The following is a 27888-nucleotide window of genomic DNA, read 5'->3' on the forward strand; positions in this document are numbered from 1 at the left end:
TTTACGTGCCAAAACAATTTTCTGATTATGAGGCACGCCGTAGTGGAGGACTCCGGAAATTTCGACCGCCTGGGGTTCTTTAACGTGCACCTAAATCTAAGCACCACGGGTGTTTTCGCATTTCGTCCTCATCGAAATGCGGCCGCCATGGCCGAGATTCGATCCCGCGACCTCGTGCTCGGCAGCCCAACACCATAGCCACTGGGCAACCGCGGCGGGCGACTTTGCACATGCTATGAGGAGGATGGCAGTCTGGCAGTGCAAGCACTGTAACACTCTGCGCGAGTGGAAGGGTTCGTTTCTTTGTGTGTGCTGCCACATTCCTCACACGATGATTGATAAACCTGAATGTCAGTGAATAATAAGCCTCTGCACACTGTAATAATGATGTCAGCAGATTGTAGTTTACAAAAATTTGTTGGGAAGTTCTTGTGATCGCACACTTATTGGAGGAAGTTCAGGTTCTCATCATCTGTCGCCATAACATCTTATTCCCTCCCAAAAGCATGCAGTCTTGTAGCCTTTTCCACATGCGAAGTTCGAGCTTTCAACTCAATATGACCTTGAATGGTTTAAATTCCAGGATTGCCTTCAAAAGAGCAATTGTCACTGACCGTTTCAAGTACATCGGTTTGCTGGTGGCTAGCTATACGTTTTTATTTTCAACTTGTTGCCTGCTCAAATGAGTTGGCATACCATCTGAAGCCCAATTTTAAGAATGTGCACTGACAGAGACCAACCGACAAGAGCTGCAAAATTGTTGGTGAACAGTTAAACTAAAAACCTCAAAACTTCAACACACCAAGTACAGTAAATTTGGACTGATGAATTATGGTATGGATCAGGAAGCTGCACTTACGCACCCGATGTCAGCAACACAGACGTGCTTATTTTGATGACAGTTTAATGTCAATTAACTAGTAATAGCAATTAATAGTCGTATGGTATAGTAGTAATTAGATAACAGTAATTTCAAGTTGGGTAATATTGCTCAATTGCACACGAAGGTTACAATGGTCAGTTCTTGCCAACTTCCTTTATTTAACAACAAAAATAAAGCTGGGAAAAATGCAGGGAATATCTTCACCCTGTCCAGAAAATTGGAAATTCCAGATCTGAAACTGACAATAGAAACGCATACAAGAAAATTAAAAAAAATAGAAACCTTGCTTTAAGTGAAGTGTAGCTACATTTACTTAACAAACAGTTGACAGCCGTGATCATTTTTCACCGTGTCAAAGTTACCGTCTTCAGCACACACAAACACAGCAAGCCTGGCACAACAAACATTTATTTAAGCCAACGAGTACAACAGGTTCATAAAACAAAACAAAATACTTCGAAAAAGAGAGAGAAACAAGCTTTAACACCAGGCACTTGATCCACAGAGAGTAACATGACAACCACAGCATGGCACAAATGTTTCATAGTTGCTACTGTAAACACCTTCGAAAAAATAGTTACTACTCTACAGTAAATGCACCATTTGGTCATTTGTAAAATATGCACATGCATGTTGGCAGCCATGTGCATATACCAAAGTGTAAAACCACTGTGTACATATAAAAAAAAAGTTTTCACAATTTAAAGGAAAAAATAACATAGCTGTATATATATACATATATTTGTTCGTATAATATCACTAACTTCAGTCTATTGGTACTGCCCTGATTACATTTATGTGAACAAACTTACTGCCACACATTAGTTCACATAGATGTAATGAATTGAAAATTTAACTTGTGTGCAATGTAAAAATCATCTGAACAATTCGTCATTTGCAGACTGGCTGCAGCCACATAACAGTTATACAGAGCTGCTCTTTAAAAAAATGAATTTGCTTTCAAAACCCAATTTCTTAAAAGAAAGACCTGTCAATTAAGTGTTGCAAAACAGATACTTGTGATGGCTTCATACAGCAGCATTCTTATTTGCAGCTTAAGGAAGAAATATGCGATAGTTGTTTCCGTAATATGTTTCATGCAGATGGACGAATTAAATTTATCATATGTTGAAAGCTGATATTTGGTTTTTATTCTGCTACATTGCATAGCAAACTAAAATGGCCATGTACACATTGTGTTGCCATAATTGCGAAAATATAATGGGAGCACAGATACAATGAGAGGAGAAGCTTCCAACAGCTGGGACAAAAAAAAATTTCCCTGGCTCACATCAGAGTGCCCGCACTACATTCTTTCTAAAATTCTGATGTCTGTAGCCATGCTGGTGTTGAGATTGAAGTCAAGATGACAGCATTGATTAGACCGCTAAAACTGAAATTGTCGCACCAATAAAAACTGCACACTGCAAAAGATCGAGACAGCTGAGTAGGCCACACTAAACACTGCATAAATATCTCAGATTCACAACACGTGTACTTGTGCACCACAAAGCACATTGTCTATTGTGCAACAGAGTGAGCAACACAAGCATCAATGCACTGGAGGCAAACGGAGCGAAGCACACTGAAGACTGACACTACAGAATTCAAGATGCAGGCTGTGTTCACAGCTGGCGTGGGTAAAACAGTATTGCAACAATGCACGAGCACGGTAGGCTACCCGACTTCAAACACATCACACATCATTGCAATTGGGTTACTGAAACATGTACATTTTGCTTTTTGGTTCCACACAGAACACACCCTAGCATACAGTTCAAAACATGAAACAAGAAACATTCATCGTTTCAGGAAGTCAGATACAGTGGGAAAAGACGTATTTGGCAGGCTTAGGCTCAAGATTGATTCAATTCCAGAATGCGCACTTCATTTACCATGAATGGCTTTTTCAAAGTGGTACAGCGGTGACTAACCCTCCCCCCTCACCCCCTCCCTTTGATCAAAGCAGTACCCTGTAAAACACTTAGCATCAAGCTAGCTTAGCCTTGAGTCCCACTAGAATAAAGATGCAAAAAAAGGAGTAACACAAGTTCGTTGCATAACACATAACTATAATAAAATGGGTTTCCCGAGTACAGCTCCACACTAAACAAAGCTACACGAAACTGCAGACGAGACTCAACTGAAAACAGTCACACTTATACAGGGTGTTTCAGCTAACTTTAGCCAGAGTTTAAAAACATGCCGATGCACTCTACGACGACGTGACCAAATGCATGTTGCTCACTTTTGTATGTAGTGTGTCACACTATATTGTGTTTTGCTTAATTAGATGATTAGTCAAGATTAATTAACCAACTTCTGAAGCAAGGATGTTGGGCAAAAAGTTCCAATTAGAGAGTTGTAGAGCGCTTTGGAAAACGTCCAATTAGGCAGTTTATCTATTAAGTACTGGTGTTTTTCAGCTTATATTGAATGCCCGCTAAATAAAAAAAAAATACCACGTGAGATACCCGCTTGCAGGCTGTGATTGCAGCGCTCCCAAACTGTCTGCATACAAACAAACATGGAATCGAGCAGGGCATGCTGCTGCTTAAAAGGCGGCAGGGCAGTGACGAAGGCATTGGCTGTGCAATTTACGCCAGCGATGTGCTTCACTCGTGGCGGTTCATGATAGCGATATGCAGAAGCAGCGGCAGCATACCTGGCTAAATGCTATGTTTGTTTGTGCGCGGAATGTTTGGGAGCAGTGCAATCGGGACGTGCAAGCAGGCGTGTCACGTGGTGTTTCTTATTGTATTTTGTGGCCGTAAGCTGAAAAACACTAATACTTGATAGAAAGACATGAAACTGTTTATTCTGAAGTTTTGCAAAGCGCTCTGCAATTATTTAATTGGAATGTTTTTCCTAGCTTCGTTGCCTCAGAAGTTGGTTAATCTTGACTAATTATTTAATTAAGCAAAATACAAAATATAGCGTGACACACTATGTACAAAAGTGAGCAACACGCATTTGGTTGCGTCATCTTAGAGTGCATCGGCATATTCTTAAACTCTGGCTAAAGTTAGCTGAAACACGCTGCATACGGACACTGCAAGTGTGCGCATATACTTCGCTTCAGCAGCAGAAGATAAAACAGACCGTAAACAACCAGCAACCACAACAGCAACAGCGGCAGCTGGAAAGAAAGTCTACAGTGCTTTGCAACAGTTTACAGATTGTGCAACTTGTCAGCCAAACCATATTGCCTGCACAATCTGACAGGGTGAATCTTACCAGCCGTTAGACATGCACAACATCTCTTTCTCACAGCCATGTTTGCTCACACGCTTCAACCAGACAGACTCCCTCTACTGTCACAACCAGACACAAGCTATGCAAGAGACCAAGGTGGCCGTATGAGTCAAAGAGCCAGGGTGCATGCTAACGTGTGTTCAGCTTGCAGTGGCAGGTCGGTTATCACATAAGGCCCATGTTTAAGCAGGACCTTCATCTCAACATGTGGCTCTGTGGTATATGCAAAGCCTAAGTGGTGCACCTCTGAAAGAAGTGAACGAGCAAACACGACAAGAAAAAAGATGGTTGCACACACATAAAGCAGAGTCTGACTATAGATGTGTGACAATGTAGTTCGGACAGTGCTCGCATGTCTGATAGACTTTTGCTGCCAGCAGCACCTATAGAACTAGTACAATACAAAATGAAAGCAAAGAGATTCTACAGACTCGCACAAGTGACAACTAAAAAAAGCAAGATGCCACTAAAGGGAAAAGGAACTTTCATATCCATCAGGCCCGATCAGGACAGCAGGTCTGGAATTGGTTCAGGAGGAGGGGGGAAAATACCTTTGGGAAACTCTGCATTCAGCATAGCCGCCAGCCACTTCTCAAATTCCTCCTGTGTGGCCAGGCTCACACAGTTGCCGAAAAATGGACGGTCCCTCGTCCTACAAACAAAATTCAAGAGGGAACCATAACAGTTTAAAAAATGATGTTGGACTTTGCACACCGACAGCCAGCACACCTTAAATTCATACACCTCTGTAGTTCACCTTAATGGATGAAAGTGCTGCTCTTTTGACAAAACTAAATTACTGCATTCAATAACGCTCCTTCGCAAGTTGTGCTATGAGGAATTGCTTCAGCAACACTCCTCAAATCCAGCATTTAAGAAAAAAAAAAAACACAGCAAGTGATCGATTAGGAAATCCCTGAAGCTTATGGAAGTGCATTGACTGCTTCAGGCTTGTGGCAGCGCTGCTCCCCCATTCTACGGAGTTGAGGAGGAACGTTTCACTTGACGTAAATCTGCAGATCTGGCCGAAAGTTTAGAGCGTTATTTGAAAACCCAAAGCTTTTCTGACAGTTTTTCATATTCCATGAGTACCAAAGTTGCTATGTGTATTGCCAGCCCTTCCATCTGCCCCTTCACTTTTACAGCTCTACTACATTCACTTGCCATAACTTCATTTTCACAAAATGTGCTATTCTGCTTTTTTCCCCTGGATAATAAGCTTTGCTATGCTTAGGAGGGGCTATAGTGTGTACAGTCGCCGACCGTTTATTCGGACCTCACGGGGACTGCGGAAATGTCCGAATAAACTGGTGTTCGAAAAAGCGGATTAAGAAAAAAAACAAAAAAAAGAACTAAATCCTTTATTTCCATGCACTTATTCGGGCTCAGCAGTAGGCTTGAAGAAATCGTAAATGCGCTGTTACACTCTCTTCCGTTTACATGCAATCAGATAAGCCTGAATCTCGGAGAGGGTTGGACGGTCACTATAGGAGGCTGAAAGCACATTCACTGCTTGTATACGCTCCGCATGCGATGGCAGCGTAGCATATGGTGCGTCATTTTTCGACTCAGAGTCATCGTCCGGCGGCGCAGCAGAAACCTGAGGAATGATCTCGCCGTCATCGAGTTCTGCACATATCAGTACAGCAGTGTCAGCACCTGTGAAACTGTCAAATGAGACGGTGTCCGGAATCGCAATGCTCGGCAGAACATTTTTGGCGTCAGTAGGGAGCACATCGGATGGCGACAAATCCTAGGCCTCCTGGCACCCGCTTGCCGGCATTCCCCAATGCAGTCTGCGCGGGCACTGTCGGCGCAATTGGACGCTTGATGCGATGTTGCCGTATGTTGCGTTGGATCACCGGAACCTCGGCACAGCACACAAAGCAAGCATTACTGTGCCGTCACACCGACACCAGTCGCATAAACGAAAAACGTTGCCTACTCGCAGCATCGTGCACGACGAAACCAACAAATCAGCTGCTGGATTGTCTTGACATGGCTTACTAAGTTGAAACCGGAACTGTTGTAGCAATGGCTGTAGCCATGAACCAGGCAGAAACGATGATCATGAGCGGGGATTTGCAGTAGCGCCACTTCATGGGGCAGCAAGGAGGCTCCGTTCAAAACAAAAATGGCGTTCAGCAAGTCGAACCATGCACCGGTCAGAGTCGGTGCATCGTTCTCTCAATCGAGTTGGCTCAAGGAGTGTCCGAAAAATCTGACGAGGTTGCAAGGTGTCCGAACTTTCGGTAGTTGTTATACATTATGGTCTATGGCGAGAATGGCGGTGCCGCGAAGCAGACCGAATAATTGAGCATGTCCGAATTTTCGGAGTCCGAAAAATCAGTAGGTGACTGTACCTATACTCCATGTACTTTGTGCATATTTGGGCTATCTGAACAAGGGAGCACATTGGAAGTCTCAAAAGCTGGAATTGTTCCACAAGGATGGGCAGCCTGGGAAATTCTAATCTAATTACACTGCTTTGCTTAAGTGTTGCATACATTCTGAAAACATTACTGCAACATGCACACTTACTGATTACATACAGGACCTTTAGCATTCAATAAAAAGAACACTATTTAGAAATGAATGCAACAGTGTTCTTGCAGGGCTGCGTTTGAGCACTGTGCAAAGCAAGATATAGTGGCAGGAATGGGGACAAAGTATAAAATAAGATTAGATAAAATTGCTGCTTGCCTCTTTATGTCTCCTTGACGCATAACAAATGTAAAATTCCACCTGAAAAATTCAGATTACGTCAGTAAGATACTGCACAGCCAATCACACTTCAAAAATTAAACTTAATTTCATGGGTGCAGAAGGAAATTGGCCTCATTGTAAAATGTCCAATCAGTATACTTTTATGTAATTTTACACAAAGAAAGTAAACACTCAAAGATTCTTTGTGCAGAGCATCTTGTTAATTACATAACTACTGCACATCGAAGCGCATCAGTCACTCCTGTCAAAGTCAACTGCTGAATGTTCAACATTGGGCATAAATGTTGTGTTGTAGAAGCTAATAGTTATAGTGCTGGCTATAGCTCAATCGTAAAGAGGTGATGATGACACCTGACATAACACTGAGCAATGCTCACATTTTTGAAGTAACTTTATTCAGAGGTAAATTTTAGAAACAGGATAAATTTATAAATTAGAAGCAATTGAAGCAATATAAGTGCCAAATTTATTAAATAGGGTGTTTATGACAGGGCCACAAAACTTGGTGGGTATGACAACATGGCAAAAAGGGTATGAGAAATCACTAAATAGAGTTTGAAAAAGTAAACCAACTTGGAAGGCGGGCTCCGCCGTGATTCGCACCCCATGAACCAGAGGACGTCCTCAATGTTCCATTGGTTCACAAGCTGACTAGCCTGCAAGAAGATGCAGTGTTAACTAGAAACATAGTGCAAATTCCCAGAGCACTGACTAACATTTTTCCTGCACAAAGTGACAATTTAGTAATTGCATTAACTTGCAATTTGTTTACTAGTTATATCATTAATGCTATCGCATCTGCAAAAACTGCAGCACATCCCCACAGATTTTTTCTTAAGCACAAAAGCTTGCTTATTGAGAAACAGAGTTTATTTTTTTGTAGTAGACTGTTGTAACAGACATTTAAACCAAAGGCTAATTTTCCTGTTATGAAGCTCTCCCCTTTGATGTCCACAAAATTCATGCAGTATGTATATCATGGTTTACGTATAAACTGCCAAAAGATTCCTAATGACGGCACAGTAGAGAAAGAGAACCTATTTCAATGAAAACAAGTTACTCAGGCCAGTATAGTAAAAGAAAAATTTTGTGTTAACAAGTGATAAATCCATGAATCATATCATGGTAAGTAATTAAATTTAAAGGACACACTGTAATTATGAAAATGAAGACAGTCACTGCTCAAGGTATGTCCACCAGTTAAAAACCTGTCAATAGTCCTTTTGCATAATGCCGACAACCCTGTGCATTGGCTTCTCACCTCTACCATGAAGGACAGACACGCAGGCAAGTGCATTATGTGCATAGTACGTTTGTGGGCCACACACACACTCTGCTAGAGGTCTCACTGAGCTTAGTGTGGTGCACATAGCATGTTTGCTGCATAACATGGCCCTGCAAATGCTGGTTTGGTTTCTTGAAATGGGACAGGTGGAATATTCTGGCATGCTTCTGTGTTACTGTACACTGTTCAAAATATTTTTTTCAGCAGTTCAAGTGAAAGCACCCAATAACTGAAATGAATTTAACCTATAGGATAACACTTAAGAACAACAAAAAAAAAATATCTCTGGGACCTCTCTTTGTAACAGCATTTTGTGTATGCAACAGCTGTACCTTAAAGTTCATATTAATAAACCTGACTACTATTAAATAATAAAGTGATTGTAGTTACATCTCCCAAAGCTGCACAGCAGGCTGCAAGGGACTGTAAAGGGCTATAGATTAATTTCAACCGCCCGGTTACACTACCTCCATCAGAGTAAGATCACAATGTTTGGGTATCGAACCTAGGACCTAGTGATCAATTGGCATTTATGAGAAAAACAAGTAGCACTGAGGGGCACCTCCTTGCTTTGGGACAATACGATTGAGCATCCCTGCCACCTGGAAAACAAGAGAATCAGGTGCAAAGCATCTCAAGGTCCATCATACATTGCACTTTTACCGTTCTTGTGCAAACAACACTAATGTGTACAGAATCACTATTGTTAGGTGGTTCAGTCAGAGAGAGAGAAACTAGAAAACAGCTTATCAGAGGGGACCAACGCAAACGAGCAATAGGTGCTACAAAATGAAGAGAGTGCACACAAAAGAGCCATAAAGATAAAGGAGCTCCAACCTTTGAATCTTTGTACTGCGTTATCTTGCCACCCGTAAACTCAAGGACAGATTTCTTGAAGCTCTTCTGACGAGCCTCGGCATAGCGAAGCTCACTGAACACAGACAGTGGCTGACGATTCTGAAACACAAGAAAGCCAGTGGTGCCATTAAGAATGGGAACACCTTATTAAACGAAACCACACACTGCGGATAGTATACGGTACTTACCGATACAAGAGGTGCTATTTCATCATAGACATAGTTGTTTTTGATACAAAGGTAATTGGACTTTGCAAACGATGCATCCCAGTTGGCCCAGCGAACGACGACAGAGAGGACAGGCTCACTGTGATGTAAGGGTCGTTCTGAAAGAATACAGCAATGAGAGCAATGTTCACTAACTTGGAAAGGCAAGGCGAAGCCAACGTACTTTATATTGTGCACATTTTAAGCTTTGCATTATCTGGCGAAATAGGTGACCTGGCATTACGACATACATACAGTTAGAGCTTCTTCACCCAGAGCTGAAGCACTGATTGGTTGATGTGGTTTAATGCCCCAAAGTAACATAGGGACTCTATCAGTCAGCGCAGTGGAAGGCACCCTATTAATTTTGATCCCCTGTGGTCTAACGTGCAACCAGATGCGGAGGGTCACTACTTGTTTCCGGGTAAGTTGGTTCATACTTCTTGCATTGGAAAAGACGTGAAAACATGTAAAGAAATGAACAGACATGAAAACGTCTATGTACCGATGTTTCGTACACAAGCATTTTCATGTTCAAGCACCATCAGAATGACGCCATCGCTGCTGGTAATGGAACCTGTGACGTCATGCTCAGCAGCAGAAAGCCACCGAGTCAGGTGAGTAACTGAGCAAAGAGAATAGTAGCCATACTGGCAGCCACATTATGAAAACAATGCCTCAGCTCGACTAAGACCAACACAACAAAGCGAAAAATTCAAAATAACTGAAGACAAAGTGCTCTTCAAATTGATATTAAAGTTCACAAGCAACCCTAAGAGGTTAATGTGTTGTGCTCCTGTTCCAGAATAGTTTAAACTTGGCTACTAACCCAGATCTTGATCACAGACAACTTCGAAGACAGCCATTTTGTTGACGGGCTCCTTGATATTCAGCTGCTGCATGGTGTGCTTGCATAAAGCACCTGCTGTCATGGCAGGAGAGAGCTGTGGAAATAAGGATGGAATATTCTTATTGTAACATATTGGCACAGGCATCTCCGTTGTGCACTAAATAGAAGGCAACACAAAATAATTTCTGGTTTAATACTTCATTTTTAAGGAATGCACAGAAAACTGCACATACTAGTTACATTGTGGGAAAAAAATTCCTGGAGGTTCACACATGTTTAGTTATGAGCGATACGAGAAGGAACAGTTTATTTCGTTTTCAAGGAACAATTACTTCTGATCTGTGAGTTTGAATCAAGTCTATGTAACAGGAAGCTTTCTCATTAAACATTTAGTCCAACTGAACACTTTTATGTGGGAAATGTACACCTAGATACTAGGAAAGCAACTGAGGTGTTTCCTTTCATATTGCTTGAAGGGGTATTTGCTACAGGGTCAAATGATATGGACACAAAATAGAAATCTTACGTTAGGCTAGATTAGACTACCCTTCTGTAACTGTGAACAGTACAAGTCTTACTATCAGCAGAGGCTAAACATGCCAGAAAGGATGCAAAAAATAGAAGGCAGGTGGTGATGCTACCAGAAACATGCGCACCAGTTCATGATGTCATTGATTTAGCAGCTTTCAATTAGCATTGGTTAATGCTTATCAACAATAAAAAAAGAAGGACAGCATCACATTTAATGTTAAGTGACGACACAACCTGCCAACTTTTATCCACTTTCCACTACAGAAAGGGTATGGACGGGCAAAAATATAAAAAAAGTTCGAAATGAGGTGCAAATTTTAGCCCTTCAATTTCTTCATTTAATGTTGATCCACTTGAGCGAAAAAAAGTGTAAATAAAAAACTGTAGACAAAGTATTTTTGTCTAAACTGATTCATACTTTTCTTGGAGTAAGAACATGTTGCCTCACTTTCAAGATATCTGCGCAACCGAGCCCATTCTTTAGTTGTCCCAAGGATAACAGCTACCCCTACGCACCCAAGCAATTAAAAACATTTCAGCAGAAACCATTGGAGGACAAGTTTTAAAGTCATGTGATAGCTTCCTGACAGACCTGCTGAGATACGGTGCTGGACACACCGATTGGCAAGCTCTATTGCTTAATCCTATGAGATGTGCGGTTGTTACAATGTCGCACTGCCTCCAGGATGGGGCGACAGTTCAAACCACATTAAAACCTTTGCAAGGGCGCTCACTGTGCACTGGTGTCAGCATCCGCTAACCAAAACACTACCTTTGATTACACCATCTCCAAAAGTGGCCCAGCCTCATTACACTGTCTCCGAGACTGGCCCAGTTTACTTGGCCAGACGGCTGTTCCAAGTACAGCAGGGCTTTAAACCAGCAGCCAGCAGCAACGAAAAGCAAATCGTAACCTCCTGTCCGGTAAGCAAAGTGCTAATGCACTGCTCCACATGTAACAGCTGTTCGATAATGCAGCAAGTTAAACCTGCACTATATTTAGTATGTGTATGGTACAAACCCACCTGGTGCATCTTAGTCATTCATAACCTATAAGTTGATTCTACATGTCTATTGATGCCAGCAGTGGCTGATGCATGTGCGCCAGCGTCAATACATACTGTCTCATAACTAAAATTCTCCTTACTGTTTGAAGCAGTGAGAGTATCAATCAAAGTTTTGTGCGTGTGATAGCCCAGTTTCTAGTGAAAATGGCAGGCCCATCTTAGTCTGCTTGTGCATCACAATGAACAAGTTCACAACATTATTTATGCAAGCATTTTTTTGTTTTACTGTTGGGAATACAGTTGAACCTACTTATCACAATATTCAAGTGCCATGAAAATTCTATTGTTATAACCGATAATTGTTATAAACGGGTAGCATGAAAAAATCTAAATGGGATGATGGAAGAGCCGATGTGAGAAAACTATAATGGTGAGGAGGACAGTGCTCCTTCTCACCACCTTCCTCCATCCAGCTGCTAATTGTGTTCACTTGTTTAACTGCTTCCTGGGTGCTCCGATCGTGTGTAACAAGCCACAGCTGTCGCCATTAAAGGATCGCACTGCTATAACGACTGCAAAGAGGGGTCACGGGCCGTAAGCGATATGCGGGCTGCTTCGAGACATCGCTTTGGCAGCACCAGAAGGGGCCTTTTAAAAGATGTGAGAAGGCTGTGATGGCAGCCTGTCAGCTTGAGAAATCCAGAAGAAACGCTAAGGCGAGATCACCACAAGCATCTCGCCATGTACTTCTCCCTGGCTTGCACGAGAAAACCCTATGTTCGTCAGCCTTGCATGCTTTACACGAAGCTTGTTGACATTTTTCTCCAAGGCATCCAGGTGCTCCATGAAAAGTTCCTTGCGAAAATGAAGCCCCACTGAATCATCTGTGGGACCTCCTGTGAGGACAACGCTGAGGCTGCCTGCCTTACCGTGTCATCGCTGCCGTTGTTGCCATCGCTATCCGATGTAAGCACGTTCGCGACGATCGCCTCATCGGTTAGAAGTACTTACTGTATTTACTCAATTCTAACACGCCCTCAATTGTATCACACACCCGTTTGAATGTGACCTAATGAAAGAAAAGTCCTTTACAGTACCATGCACCTCACTCTTTCATACAAAAATACAACTTCCTCTCATTTGGAAAAAACAAAGATTTATTCCCAATGCACTAAAGTTGCAATAAATAAAAAAAGTCGCAGTTTCGTGCGAAAGGTGAAGCATCGATTACGATAGCGAATCAGCAGACAGCTATACTATAAGTAAGGACAGTAGTTTTGTCGGCCGTATGAACTTTTAAACATTCGCTTACTAACTAAATTAACAAGCATGGTGTCACGTGTGCACAAGCAAACATGAACATGTCTCACTCAATGATCGCGGATACTCTTTAAATGCTGGAGTGAGGAAGTGCGATAGCAGGAGCAAGGGAATTGACCCTTTTGCGGCCTCTCACTTTGACGCGAACTAAGCGATGACAACACAGCGCAGTGCGCCTAGATGCGTAGACTCTTGTCTCTGTCGCAGATCGTTTTCAAGATAGGGACTGCGCGGCCACGTTGTACGTAGCAGCCGCCGGTGTAGAACGCCTCTTCTGTTTGCACCAGTCCCGCACGCAAGTTTCGGGAACTCAGAACGCCCGTGATGCGGCCCGATTTCCATCCGTCTCCACTCCGCACACATGATCGTTTTCCTTTCAAATGCGGCATCGTGATAAACTCGGCATGTCTTTGCAGTCGGCACTTCTATGTTGATAGAGCAAATGCAGAAAACGGGAAGGTGGACAGTGGACTGACTAACCTAAGCCCACTTACTACAGCGCACAGAGGAAGCTACGACAGCTAGGCTCAAAGCGCGTACGAGGCGGCCATATTGAAATGCCGATGGCGATATGGTAATGCAGATTTAAGGTTGTACTAGATTCAAATGCGCACAAAATTTTTGGACTTGTTTTATCTGAAAAAAAGTGTGCATTACATTCGAGTAAATTCGGTAGTTTCCAAGTCTATAGTAGTGCGCTTTCTTTTCACTGTCAATGTCGTGCATTGCCGATGATCAGTGGGCACATCAGCCATCTTCCGTTTTGGCAGCGAGTCAAATGAGGCCGAGAAACCATGTGGCCAGGAACGATTTTGACACAGCCAACAAAGACAAATGCGAGCAATTAAAGCTGTATACAGAACTGCGCTGAATGAGGATCCAGCAAGCAATCTGGGAGCAGTGCAGTTGGCGCAGCCCATTCGTGTTTCGGAGGGTGGCGCGGTGTAGAGCTATGGGCACTGCCCATTTGTGTTCGGAGGGGTGGAAGGGCGATGAGAGAGAGATGTGTGGAGAAGGCTGTAAAATGAGCATGCGCAGGCTGTTGGGGCAGAGGGCCATCGTGCAGCGGCCCGAATTTCTCATTATCTTTTACTTTTCAAGGGTTTTGCTTTTCACGACCTTTCAGCATGGACACCCAGCAGCCAGACTTCATCATTATAACTGATAATGCGGCATTGGGGCATTGTAGTAAGCAGGTTATTTCACCGTGGAAAACGTGAAAAAGTTGACAGTGCAGCAGCTTATCATTGTTATAACCGATATATTGTTAAAACTGGTATTGTGATAAGGGAGTGACTGTATTATATGTCATCATGAAGTTGCTTAACCCTTTAGAGAAATTATGCAGGGTGTTAGTAAGTTCTTCCTATAGTATTTGCATTCACAGTGCATATAGAGTTTGCATTTGCAATGCTTCTAAATTATTGCATTCACAATGTTGAGAGAGAAAGTGTATAAAAACAAAATGTATTTGAGTACAGCAGGACACTGATTGCTCAAGATTCAGAATCAATGTTTGTTAGGTGCACAATTTAGGGCCAGCCTATACAATTGCACATTATATCATATGCAATCTATGTGCATCCAAAGACCTAAAATTTTGATTATTATTTTTTTAAATTGTGACAACGTGCCTTCTGGCATAAATAAATATTTAAACGTGTAGATACACTCCGGATTCGCGGAGAAAGTCCAGCAATGTGCGGTGGTGGGGCCCCAAGATCCAACTTTCTACATCTGGCGGATTCTGATGTGCTCATATAAGTTTTGCATGTGTCAAAGTTAAAGCACACTTATAAATATATATGTAAATGTGTAGCCACATGTACTTACCTTGACATTGATGCAGTGACCCCAATCTTTGCTGTAGACGTACACACCGACTAGAATGTCACCAGCTGGTCTCTGAATGAATTGAAATGAAACAGAGGCGGAAGTGTCCAAGATCATTTTGCAGAAATTTTGGAGCAAGTAAACCTTCATTCCTGAGTGCACTGAAGCAGACAAATTTTGGAGCAGTCTGCAGCATGGAAATTTTAATTTATGGCATTATTATGATTAACTGTGGGCAACAGTCGCAAAACCTTGCATTTTGCTGCATTAAAGAAGCGCTGAAATGAGCCTTAAAGGCATTTGTTGTATTTTTGTACTAAGTCCTGGTGATGTAACTAGAGGTGCTTTCCAACAGAATATGTAAAGAAGCTAGGGTTAGTGAACACCACAGTGGTTTATTCAAAAGTATTTCCTGGTAATGTAACAGCACCAAGTAGCCCTAACTAAGACATAGCATGTGAGTGACCTTGCTTTGCCACTCACTAGACTCACTAGGCTCACTAGGCTCACTAGAATCCTGCGACATCTGGAATTCACATTGAGTGATTAGGTGTAATCTTCCTGAATAAGCTAAACGCAGTGACATTCATCCTCTCCTGGCTTCTCTTTTTCCAAGTCCTCTCACCACACGTGCCTTCCCTCACCGCTCGCACCCTCAGCTTTCCTCTTTTTGGTTGCAGTGATCGCGCTGCGCAGCACTGGGATTGCTGTGATATCGAGGGGGGGGGGGGGTATTCTGTAAGTGTCCACCTAGTGGACATGCCCATTTCATCTGCTGCTGAAGTTCTGATTGGCTGGGCTGGGGTACACGCCAGAGGAAGACAGGCGCCCCCAGCCAATCAGCATTTCAGCAGTAGACGAAATGGATATGTTCATTAGGTTGACACTTGCAGAATACTGCAACAGGAGTCGAGTTCACTGCGATTGTCACTATTAAAGGGCTGTGCATCGTGGTCTACAGCAAACAGGAACTGTCATGGCGTGAGTAACATTGAAGAAAAAAAAAAGAAAAAAAAATTCAATGTTGGCAGCGCGCAGGTACTTGCACACTTGTTTCCGCGAAAACGACACCAGCATAATCACCTGACTCTGCTTCACCAACAGGGAGGTGCAAAAAAGCCCCGGACCTCTTCACTAGGCTTCTCTCGCCAACTTGGGCAACAAGTGAGGTCTCGGCAGCTTTCGAGCCATAGCTGCCAAAACTGTTCTGGCGCAGCTAATTGAATCAGTATCAAAACGGTGCAATTGGCGCAGGGAACCCATAGTGAAATACCAAGTACCATGTAAGTCGCAAAAGCATTATGGCCCAGAATATCAATAAAAGAAAAAGGACATGACTTCACAATTACCTGAGCAATTTTTGCTTCCCTAAGGAGATCCATGGCTGCCTGAATTCGTTTCTCCTTTTCCATCTCAGCCGCATCCACCTGGCAAGTAAAGGCAGCCTCAACGTTGATGAATGTTTCATTTTGAATACACAGCATGACCTGCGTTCTGAATAACCTACGGGCTCACTACATGAAAGGCCTAAAGATACAGTTAACTGTCACCACTTCAAACTCCTAAAATAAGTCATTTTTTTTTATTATCTGAAGTGCAGTAATTATTGTTCAACTTCAAATGCAGAGGGCAGCCAATGTACACCTTTGTGATTTTATCACATTACTTCACACACTACATCAAGATATGTGCACGGATGTAGCTACAAGCATTTATTTGTGCAGAAATGCAAATACACATGTGCTTGTGCACAGATGCTGCAACGGAAGCAAAAGGCAACATGGCCAGAACTTTAAATTATATTATGGGTTTGAACATCTTTAAACTGCACAGTGGGTTATGAGGGACAGCATAGTGTAAGGCTGCGGATTAGTTTTAACTACCTGGTCTTATTTTACGTGCACCTAAATCCGAGTACATAGCGTTGTTGCATTTTGACCCCGTCAAAACATGGCTGCAGAAGTCAAACATCGAGCCCGCAACCAGAAGCAGGACACTAGAGCCAGCGAGTCACTGTGGCAGGTTGGCCAAAGCTTTCACTCTGCATGACATGACATCTAGATTGACGATACACTGGTGCAGTAATTCACCTGACTGGTACACAGAGGCTTCTGCAGGGTATGAAAGAATTGAAGCCAGATAGGCACGAATGTGCAGTGATTAAACAGAAGTTTTAACTTTGCTCGCAAGATGGGAAGCTGTCAAAGATTGCTGAAATGTAACTGTACCTCAAAGAACCAGGAATAGCCAGAAATGAGGTCAGCGACAACATCCATGGAGGCATTGTTCTCCTCAAAGCTGGAGCTGGTTGACGACTCGTTCTCGAGGTCTCCGACCATCTTGTAAAGCACCGACGGTCCAAACACAGGTGCCAGGTTGAGCACAGGCATGAAATTCTTGTCACTGTGATCACTGATGCTGTAAATAACAAGTTCACAGAACAGCTTATAGCAAGCTAACCATATAAGCCACTAGCAAATGAAAAGGACACCCAAAGAGCCCGAGAAAGATGCAAAACACACCAAGACAGAAACCTCAGCTAGTGTTGAATGTACAAACAAAAAGAAGGCAGGAATGTATGTTCAGCATTAACTGATGCACAAATAAAAGAAGCTGGGTTAATTGATTCAAGGTTTAGAAATGAAAAGAATAAAGGTAAACGGCATGGGTGCTGACTAATCAACTGGTAGTTAGTTCATTCAACTAGAATAAAATGCATGTTGCAAGTACACAAGCTGCGAACATGATAAGACAAATGATAAGTGGATGTTGGAATCAGGTGTCTTTGAATAAACTGTAAGCCGGTAGTCAGTGTCTGCGTCATCTAACTTAATTCTTAAAAGCTGTTGTACCCCTGTGAAGCTTTTATGGTGCCAATGTATTCTAATGCACCAACTAGACCAAAAAAGTCATTAAAAGGGGCTCTAGTAAAGCACTGCAAAGATGAACATCAATGTCAGTAGCACTTTAGCACATACGCCATTTACATTGTCAAGCAGGCCAGTTAACTGCTCAAAACGACAGCCTTGACACTAAACACCTGATGCAGCACTGATGCAAAAATTACTAAAGAAAAATGTTCACACGATTCTACTTTCAACAACTGCCATGCTCTAGGCATATAATATAATACTGAGTCCACTTCACTAACACATCTGTAGAACTACATTCTTTTTACCTGTTTGTTGCATGCCTATGTCTTACAGAACATTGCGGCTATGGGTGACTCCAGCAAGACACCAATGGCTTACAAAATGTAGTGAAGTGCCATAATGATGCACATGGTGGGTGACCAAAATGATCAGCAGTGTTTCAGAGGTGGTAGAGAAGCTGGTAGAGATTTGCATTACACTTTGGATTCACATGGGGGCCCAAAATGTTTCATTGGAATCGGCACTTTCCAGAAAACTCAGTTGTGAATTCCTTGCACCAAGCATTGGCCAGCTACTTCAACCTTCTTTTGCAGTCTCTCTCTCTCTCTCTCTCTCTCTCTCTCTCTCTCTCTCTCTCTCTCTCTCTCTCACACACACACACACACACACACACACACACACACACACACACACACACACACACACACACACACACACACACACACACACACACACACACACACACACACTAAAAAATAAAGCATAAAGTGAATGCCCAATCAGTGAAAAATACAGTCGAACCCGGACATATCGAATTATTGGCTATATCGAACACACAGATTACCCCCTTGAAAATACTATGTAAAAGTATAGGACAATTGCGTAGTATATCGAATTCCATTTTTGTCGGACATTCGATATATCCAACGCTGCGCCGCGCCCCTGGAAGGTGCGCTTTTCCCAAAGACATTTGTGTCCGGTCTTCAGGGGAAAACACTTCCGCAGAATCAGTCAGCAGGCTCCTCCTCTGCGCATGCGCGGCCGTCGCCTAGTGATGGAGACGCAGAGTCTTTCCCCCGTTCTTGCACCCCACCGGCGCGAGCTCTCTCGCTCCTCCTGTACCGCCGGCGTGTGCATTGGGCAAGGCCATTGGAGCTCAGCGGAGAGAGTGCGCGGCATGGAGACGTGGCGACGTTTCCAAGGCACGCTTCCTGGGGAAAGGTAGAGAGTGAGGGTCGGCACAGTCGCTGCCAGAGGGGGCTCAAAAAACGAAGCATAGCGAAGCGGCAATCGCGCCCCAGCGCCTTCGATGGCATATTCCGCCGAGCTTTTTCCCCGCTCTCTTCTTTCTTTTCCCTTTGTCGTTCCTTCGCAGCCCTGTTGACTGCCGCTCGGACTGCTCCATCTGCGCATCGCGCGTTTTCTTGTGTGTACCTGTTTCAACGTGCCGTTTGTAGAATGTATGATTGCGGTCATCTGGTGACCTACGGCATCCGTGGACATAAAAAAAGAGGAAGAATCTGGACTTTGCAAGAAAGCTTAAGGTAATCTGGCGTGTCGAGAACAGAGAAAAGTCCTCCGTGGCAGACGCATTCGGCATTCAGCGGTGTAAAGTACGCTGTTAAAAAACAAGCAGGACATCAAGCTTAAAGCAGGTGAGGAAAGTCGCTCGGGAGCGTGTCGTGTGTGCCCTGCCGCTTTTGACAAAGTGGAGACGACACTCTATACGTGGTTTCTTGAAATCCGAGCGAAAAACATTCCCGTGGATGGCCCGATGTTAATCGAAAAGGCCAAATGGTTTGCTACGGCTCTTGGTGAAGAGAACTTTTGCGGTGGCACTGGGTGGCTGCAACGGTTTAAAAACCGCCACGGCATTGTAGGAAAGGCCATTTCAGGCGAAAGTGGGGCTGTCAGCAGCCAGGAGATGCAGCAGTAGCTTTCTGAGGAGTGGCCGGAGATCACTGCGAAGTTTTCGCCTGCAGAAATCTTCAGTGCAGACGAAACTGGTCTCTTTTGGCAAATGTTGCCAAATAGGACACTCGCTCTTCGTGGAACCTTATGTCACGGCGGTAAAATGAGCAAAGTGCATGTGTCGGTGCTGCTAGCAGCCAACATGGATGGCTCGTGCAAGCTACAGCCATTCGTGATCGGGAAGAGCAAGTCACCACGCTGCTTCAAGAACTGTAAACAGCTTCTGTAAACAGCTTCCCATCCACTATGGCTGTAATAGGAAGGCCTGGTTGACACGTCAACTTTTTGTTGAATGGCTGCAGTCTTGGGACGCTGAGTTGGGCAAGTCAGGCCACCGAGTTTGCCTTCTGGTAGACACTGTTCGGCCCATCAAACGACTTGCAAGCTGCAGTACATCAAACTGAAGTTTCTCCCGCCGAACACCAAAGCGAGACTGCAGCCCCTCGACCAGGGTATCATAAAGGCATTCAAGGTAGGCTATCGGAAACGACTTAATCAACGGCTCCTCGCAAACCTCCGCATGGGAACTGATCTCAAGATTGACCTGCTCGGCGCGATCCAGATGATTACCGGTGCTTGGGGCGACGTGAAGCAGGCCACAGTAGCGAACTGTTTCGGCAAGGCAGGCCTTGAAGTGGCCGGAGATGAATTTCCGGAAGCTTTAGATGACGATGAGTGCTTGGAGGACGCGTTTCGCGACTTGTCCAATTTTCCTGGCGCCGTCCCGTCCGAAGTGGCCGTTGATGACTTCATTAACGCTGACAGCGAAGTTCAAGCGGTAGCCGACCTCGCTGATGAGGACATTGTGACCGGAATAGCTGGCGTTCAAGACGGCGATTCCAGCGATGACGAGGGCAACTGTGTTTTCGAAGAAACGCGTCCGTGCACAGCCACTGAACTGGCGTCAGCGTTCAGCCTGATTCGGCGCTGTTGCGGTGAAATGGAAGGCGCTGGGCTCTCGCACTTGGACAGTCTCGAGAAGATTGAGTCTAGTGTTCTCAACTTCATTTCCCAGCAGCCCAAAATTAGTGTTTTTTTTTACGTGAAATAAAGCGCTTTCATATTGCACATGCTATGCGATTCGCGGCTGTTCCAATCGGTAAGTCACAATTTGTTATGATCACGAGTGCTTTTTTTTGGCCTATATCTGTATATCGAATTTTCGCTATATCAAACTATTTTCCGATCCCCGTCGAATTCGATATATCCAGGTTCGACTGTATAACCTAACATCTACGCTACTCTTTGTCCAAATTTCGTTGGCAAGATCACAGAGAGACAAGATAAAAATATTTTCCAATTACTCTGCTCCAGGAAAGTTCTGAAGAGCTGCAGATTGCTATTCACCCCTTTCACGACTTCCTTTCATTTCATTACTCATAGTATATCAGAAGCTCAACCACTCAGTCATAGCAGTACCTAGTTTCTTCCTAATGTTTCTTTTATTTTTTAGCAGGGATTTCTCATTGAGCTTATAAACTTACAGGGTGTTCTGATTCCCTAACATACCCCCTTGCTATGCTCTTGCTCAGACAGAACAAGTCATGCTCCTAATTACATGCTGTCACAACCTTCCTCAACCCTTTTTATTTGCCCTAATGTGCAACTTTGCATGACTTTGCATGACTCTTTTCAACATGACTCTGCTCAATGTGGCTTCCATTGGTGAGCTGGCACAGACTGTTCACGTCATTTAAACATGACTAATAGCTGTTTTTGACATACAAATGTGATTGTCAGGCCACTCAAAGGACAGGACACGTTAAAAATTGTCAAAGAAAATAACACACCACCTTTGAGGCAACAACTAAACACTCTGTGCTTATGTGTGGAGATATGTAAAGTCTAGCTCAGATTATCATCGTGGCACGATTTAATGACTGGGAAGGGACAGCATTCTTAGTTGTTCAGTTTCAGGGCTACAATCAACTTTACAAGATTTTGCCTGACTAGCACCGGATGTGTTAAGACCTATGGATGGCGGCATTCCTGGCCATCTGCGAAGACAGTGTTCTTGGCACTGTGCCATGAATGCTGTCATTTGTAGGTGCCAGTGTGTCTAGTATTAGTCACATGACACATTGTAAATGTGATCATATCCCCGGAAACGAGCAGCTGAGTATGCCCCCCCGCCCCAGGTTTCATTCTTGGGTAGTGCACAAACAAATGAAACACAAGAAAGAAGACAGGACAAACGTTGACTGAAATTTTTAAGATTTCATTTGCTAGACCAGCATCTGTCCATCTGTCTTTCTGGTGCTTCGTTCGAGTGTGCGCTACCCAAGAATGTATAGGTTCCAACTCGTCCGCTTTTCAATCCTTCCCCAGGCTTAGCTGACATATTGACAGGCTTACATGGCACATCCAAGAAGTCATCACAAGACACCTTTAAAGAGATCTGTGGCAACTGGACATTTCGATCTGCACTGTCATAACAGTAAGATTTGAACTGACCTCTTGAGATGGCTGGCTAACTTCTTCAGCAGCAAGTAGTTCACTGTTGGGAGCTCACTCAACAGGTTTTTCACCATCTTCTTCCTTTCGTCTGGATTTTGACACTCTGAAAACGAGACAGAAAATGTTAGATGCAATCACCATTTGGCAGTCAATGGAAACTTACAAGCCAGAATATCTACCGTATTTACCCGCGTATAACCCGCCCCTGCGTATAACCCGCACCCCTAACTTTGAACTCGGCGAAAAAAAAAAAAAAAAACTCGCGTATAACCCGCACGTTTACCTGAAAAAAAAAAATGAGCGCTAGAAAGATGCAACTCACACTCAGTGATCATTTCGTTTTCAGAACATTTATTCAAACGACCGCCACCACGTCACTGGTTATCCGATTCTTAATCGACGCCGCTCTCACTACTGCCATCCGAGGCTTCATCGCCACTCTCAAAGACGTAGTCGTCCTCGGAACCATCCAGACTATTACTGATCGCACATTTTTTAAAGCTTTTGCGCACCAAATCGGCCGGTATCGCTTTCCACGCATCCACGATCCACTGGCACAGCAATGGAATATCAGGCCTTCGCACGCGTCCCGTCGGTGTGAGGGCGTACATGCCGTCGGCCATCCACTGGGCATACAGCCGCTTCACGTGTGCCTTGAACGGCTTGTTCAGGCACACGTCGAGTGGCTGTAGCATGGACGTCATGCCGCCAGGTATTATGACGAGGTCGGTGCTGGAGGTCGGTGCTGGTCTCGGCACCGACCTCGTCCATGTCTTCGCATGAAGCGCTGAAGCCATCCACGGCTTGCACGAAACTCACGTGGAATGTTCAATTCCCGGGCCAACTTCAGGGCTTCCATTTGCGCCATCTCAGTCGAAACAGCGTGGCCACGACTTCTCTGCTCCTCAATGAACTTCGCAAGCTGCGTCTCGAGGTGGGGGTACGCGCCAGTCTTCGGACCCCGAAACGCTCGCCTGTTCCGGTTCGTTGCTTCGAGACTCTCTTTTTTCTTCCTCCAGTCGCGAATGCACGACTCGTCGACGTCATGCTGTCTTGCAGCAGCTCTGTTGCCGATTTCTTCGGCAGCGGCTATAATCTTTAGCTTCTCTTTCGCTGTGAAACACTGCCGTCGAGTCGCACTCATGATGCCAAAACAAAGCAGGCAAACAGTGCAAACTGGGGTAAGTACACTAAACAGCGCCTAACGCGAGGCTCAACAATGCTGGCCTTTCGTTGGCCCTTCATCGGCTTGACAAGCGTCGATGACGATGGGGATGGCGGACTACACGGGGAGGCCGCCGCACATTGCGGTGAAGCCGACCCCCCCCCTCCCAAGGAAAAAATTCGCAGATAACCCGCACCCCCACTTTTTAAACGCGTTTTTTCACATTTTGGTGCAGGTTATACGCGAATAAATACGGTACTTATATAATAGATAACACATTCAGTTATCTCTAAGAACTGATTTTGCCTCAAAATTTCAAACTTATTTTTTTTTGTGTGTGTGCACTTGGAATATAACAAATTTACAGTAACCAGAGAGCACAACACTGAATTCACAAATCTTCCCTATTGTGTATCCATTTTATCATGAAGCTATATTTCAGCCAAATATTTTCGTTTCAGGTCACAAACAACACAGATGCCCAACTATGTAGCATGAGAAAGTAGGGGAATGTATGCTGGTGACTACGTATTTATAAAAAACACGGAGATCTGGTTGCGTCTCTCTCCCATTTCTCACCAGAGGCATTTGGGATCATATGACGTCGCAGCTGTTCATTTTGTGCACGTCACAGGATTTCTACGTTTCTCTTGTGACAACGTAGTGGCTGTAAATTTGAATTGGTTCAACAGTTTTCCTATACCGAAACCATGCGCTATAACATCCTGTTGCCAATTAATTCAGACAGATCACGCGCCTTGACCCACAATGCTACGATATTAGCAGTGTGAAAAAATTCCAAAATTTCAAGAACAAATTGGATATATTATATTTGATATTCAGTTCATATTCAGTGCGACAATTTAATACTTGGAGCTTTTGGATACTCGTAGTTCACCAAATACACAAGAAAAAATGGCTTTGAAGCCTTCTGAGAAAACACTCTGCGAGGCTGATCCTGACGGCCAACTTATCAGGAAATGCTCAGCCATTCTGGCAACCACTGCTCTGATGGGCCATGCTTGAGGTGTTATTGCTGTGCACAGGCAGCAACCTTTCAGCTGTTCTCGCAGAATAAGTCATCAAATAACGAATGTTTATTAAGGTGCCTGCACATTTTTCATGTCAATTTCAGTTAAATACTTTTGTTTCCTTGTTGGAACTCAACCATGTCTGCAATGACACTTTATTTTTTATACAGGGGGAAATATTTGCTATTTGAGTTGATATTTGAAGCCAGGCTGCTAAATATTTGTGTTTACTTGAAATTTCACTATTTTAATGACCCAATAATTATTATTAGCATAACAACAAACAAGCACCACTAGGTCCCAGAAAAGGGAGACCGTGCCCACCTGCCTGAAGAAGTGAAAGAAGAGAAAAAGGGAAAAATAACACGTGTCCAATCATGTAATATCCTGCAAGAGAGTCCTGTAGACCAATTTTTATGGCTGTAAATAAGAAATTCCAGAAGAGCCCTGTAAGCCTTGCAATGATGAGAGGCCTGGCTATTTAAGAGCAAGAAACTAGACAAGGAGCAAATAAAATGTCTGTGGTTGTCCCTCTTCACAACTCTGCATGGTCTGCATAGCAGTTGTGGATGGATGTACATTTTGAACGGGCCCTGAAACACTTCTTGAATATAGTAAAAAAAAATGTTGCTGATCTGTTAACTAGGCTCCTGTGAACATGTGAGCCAAATATTATTGCACTGCATCCAGCAGGGAATTTACAATTGCATGTCAAAAGTTGTGAAAAAGCACTTGCTTGCGCTGCTGCTATGTCGTTATGCAACATCATCGCAAGCGGATGAACCCACAACAGCTATTGGCTGATTTTGTGATCTGCAACACATGTACAGTTATACAATTATTGTTTAATTGAGTTAAAAAATTTGCAGTTCTGCCTGAAAGGCGAAGCATCGATTGTGATGGCAAATTAATAGATAGCTGTACAAAGTAAGGATAGTAGCTTTATAGGCCGTATAATCTTGTAAACACCTGCTAACTAAATTACCAATGATAGATTGTGTAAGTGTGGCTAAATGAGGATGTAGAAAGAAACAAACACACAGAAACAGCACTGTCTTTGTGTGTCTGCTTTTTTCTAAGTACTTGTTCAGTCGTGCTTACACATTCTAACATGGCTGCAAACCGACTAGCCTGTCAATGTGTTTTAACTAAATTAACCAGCACTGCATCACCTGTGCACAGGTCAAGACAAACACATCTCGCTCGATGACAGCGGAAACTGTCTGAAAACGCCGGCGTTAGGAATCCGTGGGCTAACTGACCTCCATGCATCTGTCACTTCAATGCGAATGAAACGTCGAAAGCACAGCGCATACGAAGCTACTGGCACTGCGTGCACTCTGCAAACATCACAGATCGCTTTGAAGATGAGGCCCGTGCAGGCGCGCATTTCGGCCACATTGTAAATCGCTTTCAAAACACACGAGCACCGGCAACGCTTCCCTATGGCATCCGCCAAAGGCACTCACTACGGCATCCACGATTCGCGTGGCCAACACTGTAGTAGATGCCACGGTTGTCTCCGTTCTCTACGGAACGATGGGCGAGGAGGGCATCGAGGCACCCTAGCAGCCGCCGGAGAAGAACGCCCCTCCTCTGTTGCCTGACCCCTCTGCCTTGCGCGTCACAGGAAAGGGCACACATCCGGGCCACGTTCCTCGCTCACGCACGCGAGATTGAGCCGCATTCGCTGGCTCACCCACGCACACTTTGACTCATACAGAACCTCACGGCGACGGCGACGCCGATGGCAGAAATGCGCTTGGAGTGCACATATATTTGCTATTGCAATAATAAATGAAAAATATATATGTCTGTGATCTCAAAAAGACAGCAGAACCATTTCATCTTTGCTCTGCCGGTCTACATGTGACAGCTGCCCTTTGCAGCGTCTGCTGCGCGTGGCCTAGGAGATGAGAAACATAGCGTAGATACTGTGGCCACCACGGTTGCCACAAAGAGCTGTCTTGTGTTCAACCTTTGGGTGGGGCCAGTGGGGCATTGCTCCCTAGTGCCTCCCTGCAATCTCCCCTGTGTAGCTTCCAGCGCACTAGCGGAAATGAAACAAGAAAGAAAGTTGTTGATCCGCTGCATAACTACTATATCTAACTTTGTTTGTGCTTGAAGGATTCGAAAAATCTTTGCTGCAGAAGATTCATGAGCTGATGTAATTTAATAGTGATATCACTCTGATTAGTTAAACATGTGTTTCGGGTCCCTTTAAGATTGCGAGAAGACTCAAAAGACAAGGTGAGAAAACTTACTGCTTGACTGAATCCAGTTACTGAACAGACAGCTTGTCAGGAGGCAGTCCTTGAAGCTCCTCAAGTAACGCTTCAAGGCATTGGAAACATCGTGTGGCGAGTACTCCTCAGTAGTCAGGTGCAGGTCCCAAGGATCTGAATAAGAACAAAGCAAGCAATGATCACAGATAAGTGATGAAAGCTGGACGCAATAAATGTCCCTGATTTTTCTTGCATAGCTTCAGCACACCCACTTCAAAAATTCATACCAATGCTCCTTTACAGACATGTTTGGTATGTAATGAAACCAGAAATGGAGAGGTGCAACAGTAATGAACTCCAAATTTTAAGCTGATTACAGTAAGAACATTTTATAACAAAAATGTTCATTTCTTAAATTGGGAGCAAGCACTCTGTACAAGTGGGGAGCTACGCTACATGAAGCTGCTGTAATCAAAGTTTTAATGAAGCCCACAAAAGCACATGAAAATTGTCATGCGACTAGTCATGCAATTAGTCTCACGGTACCTTTTTATTTCGTGCAGGCCCTTTCTTTAATGCTTGGAAAAAACTTTTATGTAGCGCTTACTGAGCAACAGAAAGATGGATAGGGAATCTTTTATGATGGCTTACAATTTTCTACTTGACTACTTTGCTCTGATTACAAACACTTTGAGACATCAATAAATTAGTAATAACTAATTACGTAAGTAGGCAAAATACAAAAGGTAGTCTGACTTGCTCCAAGCGATGTCAAATGTTAGCTTGGCTCTATCCAGCTAAGTGCCACTCGCACAGTTTTAAATTTTGGCAGAAATTATGTGGGACAAATTGTACATATACATACAGTGCAAGCGACGGAGGTCTGCTTTAGAGCACTATCAGCTGTACTTCACTCCTCGAAGAGGCAGGATGCGTGTCGAGTGAGCTCCTGAACAACACTTTGCAATGCGGTGAATGCAGTTTAAATCACAGCTCCGGGACCTCAAGGAGGTGTGACATAACGTTAAAGTGTTAGATCTAGCTTTTACTACTAAATTGCCACTGATTACTTTTTCTGCTTTTCCCTTCCATGTTTGCTCAAATACAAAACCGTCACACATGGAAGCTACACTGATTCAGAATCTGTTCCAAGAAACCAAAAGCACTGTCAAACGTTGCGGAAACACTTGGCGTAGTATCACATGTGCAGAAGCTGCGCCGTCATAGCTTTTTCTTCATTGCCATAGAAATTTGTCCACGGGTACAAGTACGATGCAATCATGAATGAGCAACTAAGTAAAAGACAAAACACTGGCAGCTGTACACTGTTTGTGATGTGTGGGTGTTGAAATATTTGCAAATCTCCATGAGATTTTTAAATCCTTATGACATTAGCCGCTTCTGTACTAGT

At 43.8% G+C, this 27888-nt stretch overlaps 1 protein-coding gene across 4 annotated transcripts in view; it reads right to left on the reverse strand.

Annotated features, from left to right (window-relative positions):
• Positions 1–1017: 1017 nt before the first annotated feature.
• The window catches only part of RhoGAP15B (RhoGAP_ARAP and RA_ARAPs domain-containing protein RhoGAP15B), a 37346-nt gene continuing 10475 nt past the window's right edge, over positions 1018–27888 (reverse strand). For 3 of the 4 annotated variants that reach the window (XM_075689672.1, XM_075689674.1, XM_075689673.1), the window contains 11 exons: positions 26517–26651; positions 22054–22159; positions 16984–17173; positions 16105–16182; positions 14756–14827; positions 10044–10158; positions 9197–9333; positions 8988–9107; positions 7439–7521; positions 6842–6883; positions 1274–4790 (listed from right to left, as the gene is read on the reverse strand). In XM_075689672.1, the coding sequence (XP_075545787.1) occupies positions 4643–4790; positions 6842–6883; positions 7439–7521; positions 8988–9107; positions 9197–9333; positions 10044–10158; positions 14756–14827; positions 16105–16182; positions 16984–17173; positions 22054–22159; positions 26517–26651 (1226 nt within the window). In that variant the 3' untranslated portion in view covers positions 1274–4642. Of the gene's footprint in view, positions 1122–1273; positions 4791–6841; positions 6884–7438; positions 7522–8987; positions 9108–9196; positions 9334–10043; positions 10159–14755; positions 14828–16104; positions 16183–16983; positions 17174–22053; positions 22160–26516; positions 26652–27888 lie in introns of those variants that run through there. The other variant, XM_075689675.1, reaches the window with a different exon arrangement.

The sequence above is a fragment of the Dermacentor variabilis genome, chromosome 4 (genome assembly GCF_050947875.1).
Source record: "Dermacentor variabilis isolate Ectoservices chromosome 4, ASM5094787v1, whole genome shotgun sequence".
Taxonomy (NCBI): Eukaryota; Metazoa; Arthropoda; class Arachnida; order Ixodida; family Ixodidae; genus Dermacentor; species Dermacentor variabilis.